At 40.2% G+C, this 11,214-nt stretch overlaps 1 protein-coding gene across 1 annotated transcript; it reads left to right on the forward strand.

Annotated features, from left to right (window-relative positions):
• The first annotated feature begins 7,347 nt into the window (after positions 1-7,347).
• LOC132269169 (uncharacterized) lies at positions 7,348-8,663 on the forward strand. The gene is made up of 3 exons (XM_059770261.1): positions 7,348-7,599; positions 7,729-7,920; positions 7,995-8,663. Exons 1-3 carry the CDS (start codon positions 7,348-7,350, stop codon positions 8,661-8,663), a joined length of 1,113 nt encoding a protein of 370 aa, XP_059626244.1.
• Positions 8,664-11,214: the final 2,551 nt, after the last annotated feature.

Consider the following 11,214-nt stretch of genomic DNA (forward strand, 5'->3'; position numbering starts at 1 on the left):
TTTTCAGAAAATCTTTTCTTATTTGGCCCATTCAAAGCTATACGTGTCTTAGACACTAGTATAGATCTTTTTCCCTTGACTATCGGGAGAATTGACATAGCTAGACTAGTCAATTTTTGTCTATTGCATTAAATACACAAACTAGTCATGAACTCACACAAAATTAATAATATCACACGTTAAATAAACTATATTGTAAAATTAAATTATTATATGCACTAAGTAATTTAACTACATAGCTCAATATTATAATCTCAAATAAAAGTAAGCACTTATATAAATAATATTGAACTAACATATATAATATAGTTTAACATTATATCACATGATTAATTATATCACATAATTAATCCGAGAAATAATAATATTCAAGAGAAGACTTTGCTTCTTTAAATCTTTGTGGATCATTCTCTAATAAACATGCTACAAAATCAGGATCAAAAGATTTAGACGTTCTAGCGCTCATGCTACGTCTAAGCTCGTCCTTATTTTTATTGTATGATTTATGCACAAGAAAACGATATGCACTACTATTATGAATATAACCTATCAAATGTTTTATGTAACGATCCACTCCATCACATGGTATGATATTATCCACTTTGGGTCCGAGCCCGTATGATTTTGTTCTTGGGTTTTATCCTAGAAGGCCTTCATACCAATTGGAGATAACGCCACCACATAAAAGCACTTCACATTTCCCTTACCTAAGTGATGTGGCACTGTGCACTTGTAGGCCTTCTGGGTTTTATCCCAGAAGGCCTGTCAGTGCCTCTTGTACCTGCCCATGGCACACCCACCCACAAGGTCGCCACATTTTAGGTCCGACTTTAACTTTCATAGGAGTAGGAGCTGCAACCTTAGTTAGACACCCCAACACTTTTAAGAATTTATAAGAAGGTTTTTAACCTTTCCATAATCCATATGGTATCACATTTGTTTTCTTTTGAGATATTTTATTGAGAACATAATTTGCGTACAGCAAAGCTCCCCCCCCCCCCTAAAATTCTGGGTTAAACCAAAACTTATCAACATAGCATTCATCATTTCTTAAAGTATAATTTTTGCGTTCAGCAACACCGTTTCGTTGAGGTGAATAAGGAGTGGTAGTTTAGTGAATAATACCATATTCTGAACAAATGTCAGCACATGATGTTTTGTATTCACCATCTCTATCATTTCTTAACACTTTAACCTTTTTGCCAATTTGATTCTCAAACACATTTTTTTTTTTTTTTTGTAAACATTTCTAAGGTTTCATCTTTGCTTCGTAGCAAATATACATAACAGTATCTTGTGCAATTATTGATAGAAGTAACGAAGTATATTTTTCTATCTCTAGTTGGCATAAATTTAAGATAATATAATATACTACATAATATCATATTACAAAAATAACTCAACCAATATTGAATTATATCAATAATCTATTTATATAACATGCTTCAATTTCACATAATATTAAACACAGTAATATTTAGAATATTACCATATAATAATGTATATAACATTATTTTATTATATCTCAACTATTAGTATAATATCTACTTGTTTATATCTTAAATAGAAGTATATGATAAAATTTACGCAAGGAATGAATCTGTCTTAAGATTCTTGGTAAACATATGCTTCATGTGACATTTAATATATAACTCGCCTTATATTAATATGTCATGAGGTAATTAATAATATGTTAAAAAATAAATAATTAAATATTCAACTAGATATTTAATTAAAATGCAAATTAAAGTAATAAAATAATAATTACTAAATAAAGAACCTGGACCGAGGCTAGTCTTGGATACTATGTCCTTAAGACAGATTTGCCCCACTGTGGTGCTAACGAACTCTGTGAATTCTATCTCCCAGGATACAATGGTTTACATCCACCAGTAGCAGCACTACAAACTCGTGGATACAACGAACCTTGTCCGTGTAATACTCTCTCTAACTTAAAAATGCATCTATACTATATAAATGCTAAATTGGATGTAATCCGAACCAAATGGTTCGGACCAATCTTAGTATGGTTCGATGAAATTGGATTAGGGTCTAAGTGACTCAGACTACTTAACCTATGATTTGAACCCACTTGGGTTGGGTTCAAGACTAGAAAGGGAGAGAGAAAAAATTGAATTGAACGAATTGCAAATGGCAACCCAAGGGGGGTATTTATAGAAATATAAGTGCCTTTTCGAATTAGGTGTCTCTTCATCATTGGACACAACCATTTATATGTGTCTCTTCATCACTGGATACAACCATTTATATGTGTCTCTTCATCACTGGACACAACCACTTCAATTGGTTGCAATGGTTCACATGGTGTCTATTCACTACTAAACACATTCACTCCAATAGGTTACAATAGTTCACATGGTGTTTGTCTACCACTAGACACATCCACTCCAATAGGTTATGTCTATTCATTTTAAGTTGCATCTTTTCATCCCACAACCAACCGGTAATCACACTTGTTCAGTAAAAGACATCAATTAATGACTAATCAAATAATTTTCATTCATAATTTCTAACAGTATGTGTCTATTGATGTTATGCAATTTGTTTCCAATAGGTCATTTGGTGCAAAACCCCTAGAGTAAATCCTAAAAAGTTTTTGTAGTCATAGATTGTGTTTTGATATCGATCTAGCTTCCATTGGACCATATCTTGTAGTTTAGGATTTTTTTTTTTATTTTTAGAATGGAAAGATCAGTTTTCTATGTTTTATATGAGTGATATTTATTCTCATAAATTCAAGATATTTTTATTAATGCAAATTAGGATACATGATTATTTGATTAATGAAGTTCTTGATGTGTAATCTGTACTTGTGAAGATCAATTTACTATAGTTATTTATTTTTAGAGATGAGTCTCTTGGGTTCATATTTTTCATGTGCACTAGTTCAACTCCGAAAAAATTTAATTGAAATCATTATCAAGTTGACTAGGTTATATTGCTTATACAAGGTATAAATGTTATTGCTTAAAAAAAAAAAAATCAAAAGAATGCTGAAAATTTTTGCTAAGGAAAATGCTACCTATTGAGACTATTTTGAAAGCTCTTACTAGACTTTGAAGAGGAGCTAATTGAGTAAAAAGAAAGGAGGAGACAAGTTGAATAGGTGGGTCTTAAAATTTCGTGTTCATAAAGTGTTTTGAATTCTTGATAAATTTCTTGGACCTCATATTTGGCCTTGAAAGATTGATTGATGCATTCTCATGGTCATTTTGTTTGTTTGTTTTGTTTTTTTTTTTTTTTTAAAAAAAAAAGGGAAAAAAATTGAAAAATATGAAAATGTCTAAAAATATTTTGTTTTATCTTTAAATAGGAATTTTATTTGTGTTTCACAAGTTTGTTTGTTTATTTTATGTCATTTATGTGCTTATGTGCTTTCATGTGGTTTAAAGGGCAAAAAGATCAAGTTTTGTGGTTTTTCCCCTTTTCAGATTTGGTATGGTTTAAATCAAGTCACTAGTGCATGTCATATGTCTCGTGTTGAACATTGTGTCCATATAATTGCACATCCAAGACACCTCCATGTTTTATCACTTGTTCCAAATTATATTTCATGCATTGTTAAGGTAACATTGCTAGATTTGTTTCATTAATCATAAGTTTGGATCTTTTATTGTATTTTGATGCTAGAAATCTAGATTATGATTGATTGAAGGGGTTTGGGAAATATTTGAGGTTTTTAATTGATTTTAGGTGATTCATTACATTTGGGTGATTGGATTATCATTAGCTTTGAAGTATTTGATCTTCTTCATTTATAATTGAGGATTTGTGTTCATATTTGTTATTTGAACCTGAGGATGCAGTAAGTGGCATGGGCCAGTTATAGCTCGCTGGCATGGGATCGGGTCGAACAATTGAAGTATGGCCCATGCAAAAGTCAGGCCCAAAAGGAAGAAAACCCTTGAATAGAAGCCCAATGTAATCAGTTAGTGAGAATATTTGTAATGGTCTATAAATAGACCATTACGGGTGAATAAGAAGGGGGGATTTTCTATTGGAGTGTAAGAATTCTAGAGAGAGAAAGGAGAATGAATTTCTTGCATCTTCAATTGGCGCCATCTGTGGGAACGACGAAGAAGATCGATTCGAGCCTGATCAGTATCATGTTAGTTCAATCAAGTTTGTGAGCACACAGTTTGATTTCTGGTAGTTGAATCTAGATCAGTGAGATTGTAGTTTGTTCAGAGAGAATTCTTACTTATTGTCGATTCTAAGGCATTTGCCTCGGAATGACACAACTGTGATTTGTTCAATTGCAGTCAGATCCGGTGAGTTCAAAGCTAGAAAAGCTCAGATCTAGCAAACGGTGACCACGATTTGGTGAAATTGAGCCCAGATCTAACGGAATTTGCATCGGTGACACTCAGATCTGTTTCAGAGTTCGTAATTCATGCCTTTGCTTCGATCCGGAATCATGATAGGGGGTGAGAACTCCAATACGGTAGAGAATGTCCAGCAGGTGAAACTTGATGAGTTGATGAGCATGATCGAAGCTCTCCGGAGAGAAAATGCGGATTTAAGGATTGAAATGTAGCGTCAAGAAGCTCCAGTAATTCCGCGACCGCTCCTGGTGGGAGAAGAACATGCACGTACCAATGTGGCACATCACGGCGAGGAGGTTAGAAATAATCTAATAGATCCTCACCGCGAGGAAATCCGGCCAAACGGTTTGCCTCCAAATCTTCGTCGTATTGATGATCGTGAAGGATCGACTCACATGGATCCACGGCATGAGCAGATTAGGCGAAACAAAGCAATGACTTTTGATCCACATCAAGAAACGCTCAGCCAAGGTGAAGTAATTGAGTTGGATCGTCACAAAGCTATGCCTCCATGGCGCAAAGATTTTATTGAGGACAGATCATTCGATCCGACTTATCGTCCTTCCATGACGACGTTCGACTATCACGGCTCAGAGAGGAGATCTGTAGACCAGAGAGCAACCGCGGGGTTCCAGATGGAAAATGAAGCACTCCGTTCAGTAGCTCGAACGGTTGATTCACCGTTCACCAATGAGATTCTGAATGCTCCGAGTTCGAGGAAATTTTCCATGCCCGTTTTCATTTTGTTCGACGGAACGACCGATTCGATTGATCATGTGTATCACATCTAGTTGAAAATGGCTCTGACCACTAAGAATGACTCTTTGATGTGCAAGTGTTTTCCTACGAGTCTAGCTGGACCAGATCTAAATTGGTTCAAGAACCTGCCGAGGGGCTCAGTGGATAGTTTCCGAAGCTTGTGTGATCGGTTTATAAGCCAATATTATGGAAATAAGCGTCCAGCGAAGGACATTTCGAGCCTATTCACAATGAAGCAGCATGCTGATGAGCGTTTCCAGACTTTCCTAACCAGGTTTAACCTTACCAAGAGCATGGTGATTGAATGTCACCCTTCAATGGAAGTTCAAGCATTTATACTGGCCATGACTCGTGGCACCCCATTCCACACAAGCTTGGTGGTGACACGCTGAAAACTATGGATGAACTTAATGAAAGAGCAGATGGATTTGTGTGCTTGGAAAAAGAAGAGGCAGCAAACGCTCGGAAGACATCCGTCATATCCACGGAAGAAAAGACTAAAGCAAAGATCAGACAAAAGCAGGTTCAGCCGCAGCGCTCCTCGTGGAAATCTAGAAGAGGCCCAGAGAGGAAGAGCTGGTTACTCCATTGAAAGTTACCTTAGCAAGACTGTACCAAGAAAATAAAGATAAGTTCCGACCTCCTTTACCAATCAGACAACCCCTCGAATAGAGGGATCAGTCTAAGCACTATGCATTTCATTTTGACTTTGGCCATTAGACTAACGAATACAGGAACCTAAGGAGACAGGTAGAGATGCTGATAGCCAGAGGGGAGTTCGCAAGTTATATTCAAGGCCCAGTGGTGGAACAGAACCGACCAATGGAGCACGTGAAGAGGAATCAGAAGTCGAATTCTCACAACACGCAACCAGTCCGAATAATCAATGCAATTCACGGTCGGCCTGAGCCTGCTGAAGAGTCAGATGAACTGCTTCGAACACGCCTTCGCTAAGCACAAATGAAAAGAAGTATAGGCAGTGTCAACCTCTGCACCAACAGAGCACATCAACGCAGATAAAGTTTGACGAAACAGATCTATTGCGTGTTTAGATCCCTCATAAGAACCCGTTGGTCGTAAGTTTGACAATGGCCAAATGCTTGGTGCGCAGAGTTCTGATTGATCCTGGAAGTAGTGCGAACATCATGCCAAGGGATACATTTGATCGGCTCGAGATCAAGCAGGATCGGCTAAAATCCACCGGGAATCCTCTACTAGGGTTCGATGGAAAATAAGTGGAGCCCGTCAGTACGGTGGAGGTAGCGGTACATGCTGCCGAGAGGGTTCTGATGGAAACCTTTGTGGTTGTTGAAATTCATCATTCTTACAATCTTCTGATGGGCAGAGGGTGGATCCACAGAGTTCAAGGTGTTCCTTCCACTCTGCATCAGGTGATGAGATGCCTGGGGCCAGACGGGACCAGGTTGCAGCTAAAGAATGTTATTCAGTAACGCTGAAGCATGCCGGAAAAGGGAAAGCTCCCATTCGTTTAATAAGTCCAAGATAGCAATTACAGTAGCCTCCCTCCAAGCAGAATGGGGAGGAGGAGCTAGCGGACTTGACTGAAGAATCCCTGGTCGATGTGTAGATCGATCAGTTCCGACCGGAATGAACAACCAGAGTGGGGGAACGACTCGCTGAGGAGGAGAAGCAGGAGTTAGTTACTTTCTTGTCTCAAAACGTAGATGTATTTGCATGGAGTCACCTAGACATGCCAGGGATCGATCCTTCTATATCTTGTCACACCTTGAATGTTAATCCCAATGCAAAACCTGTAAAGCAGAAGCATCGACGGTTTGCTCCCGAGCGCAACCGGATCATTGCCGAGGAGGTTAACAGGCTGCTTGATGCGGGGTTTGTAAGAGAAGTGTACTACCCTGACTGGTTATCAAATGTTGTCATTGTGCAGAAGAAGAATGGGAAATGGCGAGTGTGCATTGATTTCACCAATTTAAACAAAGTCTGTCCGAAGGATAGCTTCCCGCTGCCAAAGATTGATCAAATGGTGGATGCAACTACTGGATATGAATGTTTGACCTTTTTAGATGCTTATTCAGGTTATAATCAGATCCCTATGGACCCTGCTGATGAAGAAAAAACTTCCTTCGTTACCGAACGCGGGACGTATTGCTACAAAGTCATGCCATTCGGACTGAAGAACGCCGGAGCAACTTACCAAAGACTTATTAGCAAAATTTTTAAGGGACAAATAGGGAAGACCGTGGAAGCTTACATTGATGACATGGTGGTAAAAAGTAAGAAGAAGGTTAACCATGTGAAACATCTACGAGACGTATTTGATATGTTGAGGCAGTATGGAATGAAGCTCAATCCAACCAAGTGCTCATTCGGTGTAAGTTTTGGCCAATTCTTGGGGCACGTGGTTAATCTTAGAGGCATCGAAACAAGCCCTGCCCAAGCAGAAGCTCTGACTAAGAATGCCGAGCCGATGACAGTCAAAGAAGTGCAAACACTTACGGGACGGATCGCTGCAGTGAGCCGGTTCATTTCCAAATTGTCAGATCGTTGCAAACCATTTTTTGACACAATACGAAGCCATGGCAGGCAAGTTTGGGGGGATGAACAGCACCTAGCATTAATTGCTCTGAAAAAGTATATGCAGAACCTTCCGGTCCTGTCAGCTCCAGAACCGGGGGAAAAGCTATTTTTATATCTCGGAGTATCCAGCATCGCGACAATTGGTGTTTTGATCCGCTATGCAGAAGGGAAGCAATATCCAGTGTTCTACGTTAGCAAGACAATGACAAAGGCCGAAAGGCGTTATTCAAAGGCAGAGTGGGCGATACTCTCGCAAGTGCATGCGAAAAGAAAGCTCAGGCATTATTTTAAATCCCATCCTATCATTGTTCTAACCACTTTCCCTATCAGAATAATCTTGCACAAACCAGATCTCTCAAGAAGAATGACGAAGTGGGCATAGAGTTAAGCTCATTTGATATCACATATGAACCAAGAACAGCAGTCAAAGGGCAAGCGGTGGCAGATTTTTTACTAAAATATGATTCAGAGGACATGGAGGAAGACCTTCGTGGTTGCTTATGGAAACTCTTCGTCAATGGATCCTCAAATCAGATGGGTGCAGGCATTGGGATCAAACTACAGACGCCGGAATCTACATCCTTAAGTCAAGCGCTTCGGCTTGAATTCGGAGCCACGAACAATGAGGCGGAGTATGAAGCACTGCTAGCAGGAATTAAGCTTGCCAATGAGCTGAAGGTCAGGAGTTTGACTGTTTTTAGTGACTCGCAGTTAATTGTTCGACAGGTGAATGACAAGTATAAAACCAAGGATGAAACGATGGAAGTATATCATTCTGCTGTTATGCGGGAGGCCAAAAACTTTGAAAAAATTGAATTCATTCAAATTCCAAAGGAGCATAATGAGGATGCCGATCGGCTAGCATGTAGTGCCTCGGGTTCTGGAGAAACATTAGCAAGGGTGATTCCAGTAGGAATATTAAACCAGCCATCCATTTTCAAAGAACCTTCGGGCTCAGATCCTTGGCAAGTGAATGTTATTCCATATGAGCCAAGCTAGATTGATCCGATCATGACTTACATCCGGGATGGTACTCTGCCTGAGCAAAGAAATGAGGCTAGGAAAATCAAATCGAATGCTGTAAAGTATGCCATAGTGCATAACCAATTGTACAGAAGATCTTTTTCCGGACCGTACTTAAAGTGCGTCACCCCCACAGAGGCTCGGCACATACTACGAGCTATTCATGAAGGTGTATGTGGAAACCACTCAGGGGGGAGGTCTTATGCGCACAAAGCAATGATGCAAGGGTACTTCTGGCCGAACATGTCACGAAATGCGGAAGAATTGTCCAGAAGATGCGATAAGTGCCAAAGGTTAGGACCACTGATTCACCAACCACCTGAGGACTTGCACGTAATGGCCACACCATGGCCTTTCGCACAGTGGGGGATGGATGTGGCTGGTCCTCTACCAGCTGTAAGAGCTCAGAATAAGTATGTGCTGCTGGCTATAGATTACTTTACTAAGTGGGTGGAAGTAGAGCCGTACCCGAGCGTTGCTCAAACTCATGTGAGACGGTTCATTTAGAGTAATATTATTTGCCGGTTTGGTGTTCCGAGGTCAATCATCATGGATAATGGGACCAACCTTGACAGTAAGCAAGTAAGAGGGTTATTGGAGGAATATGGAATTAATCAAAAGCTGGCGGCAGTAAGTCACCCCCAGGCCAATGGACAGGCGGAAATCACAAATAGAACAATCTTTGCTTGTATCAAGAAGAAGCTTGAAGAAAAAAAAAGAAAATGGTTAGATGAACTGCCGAACGTCCTATGGGCTTACAGAACGACCCCAAGGCGACCGACCGGAGAAAGCCCATTCACCATAGCTAATGGTACCGAGGCAGTTATACTGGTCGAGCACTTGGTTCCGATTGTTCGAAGCTTGGCATCGAATCGAGAGCATAATGACAGTATGTTGAGATTTAACCTCGATTTGTTGGAGGAAAAAAGAGGTGCAGCGGCAGTAAGGCTCGCATCCTACCAGCAGACGCTTGCGAATAGCCATAACAAAAAAGTAAAGCACAGAGACTTTACACCGGGTGATCTGGTTCTGAAAAAGAAGGTGGGGATAGTTAAAAAGATGATGCCACCATGGGAAGGTCCATACAGAATTGCAGAAGCCATAGGAAAGGGGGCATATACCTTAGAGACCATGGCCGGAAGGCTGGTTAACAAGCCTTGGAATGCTACTTCTCTGAAGAGGTATTATCAATAAAAAGTTGAATTTCAATGTTGAATTTTGTTCATTTTCAATTGAATACAGGCGAATGTACAATTTTATGAGATTTATAAAAATAATATTCCTCTTTAAGAGGTTGATTAAGTAAAAATAGCAAAGCCAAGTGGCAAGTGGCATTCTAGCTGAGCGCCAACCACTAAGCAAAGTAAGTGGCAGCTGGCACTATGAGCCGAACGCCAAAAACTTGCACAAAAAACTACTCTTGCAGTGACACACTAGCTGAAAGCCAACCACTGACATACAGGGAAGAACCAGATCAGATCATTAAATCAAAGAATTTACAGAAAGAGTTTGATCAGAAGTCGGCCATCTCATTAATAATAAAGTTTAAAGAGTTATAAAAATGATGAGGTATACAGATGGCAAAAATGCAAAAGAAAGAAAGTCAATACATGAAAAAGGTTTTTAACTAAGAAGTGTTTGCCTCTTGATGGTGCTGGATGGTCTCCTCATCATTGTTGGTGTCACCATCCTTACGGGGAGGAGAGTCGAGCTGAATGACAGAATTGTTCTACTAAGTCCCACCCTCAGTAGCGTTGGAAGAATCATTCTGCTGAGGGTTATCTTCAGCAGCAGTAACAGATGGAGTCACGGTGGACAGAGGAAGAATGTCCAAAGTCAGAGCAACAGAAGGAGTAGGAGTGATCCAGGAAGAGGCAATCTCTTGGCACTCATTAAATATGCCCTCAGCAGCGGTGGAGTCTGGATCGGCATAAATACCCGGAAAGTCAATCTTCAACTCCCTGTCAACATCATCAGGGGTAGAACTGGTCTGACCCTCACCCGGAATACGATCGGCATAACCTTCTCAGAACCCCTGAGTATATCTGAGGGCCCCAACTCTAGAAAACCGAGCATGCAGAGCTAGCATACCACCATTCACCCTACTAATGGTGTCGAGTAAAGCATTGCGCTCGTCCAAAGCCCTTTTCTCAAAGGCCATCTGAGCGGATTGCTCATCACTCAGAAGGCATAGCAGTTCTTCCTTTTCAGCCTTAAGGGATTCCCGATCGGTATGCCAGATGCTCTTCTCGAGCTGTAATGTATTCCTCTCATCCTGAAGAGAGTTGGTCTCCTTCCTTAAGGAGTCCCTCTCATTTTCAACCTTACCAAGCTGAACCATCAACCCGGTCTTCTGAGCAGCCAAAGCATCGTTCTTCTTGTTCGCTGCATTAAGGCTATCAGAGAACGCACTAACCTTGGCGTTTACAATCTCAACCTGCTTCTGCATAGCCATCATCCCGTACAGGGTCTGTAGAGATATACAGGACAACTGGTTAAACCGATCAGATGGTTAGAAGAAACTAAG

Source organism: Cornus florida, unplaced genomic scaffold (genome assembly GCF_030987335.1).
Source record: "Cornus florida cultivar Cherokee Brave unplaced genomic scaffold, ASM3098733v1 CherokeeBrave_3.0.0_Hap2_Chr01, whole genome shotgun sequence".
Lineage (NCBI taxonomy): Eukaryota > Viridiplantae > Streptophyta > Magnoliopsida > Cornales > Cornaceae > Cornus > Cornus florida.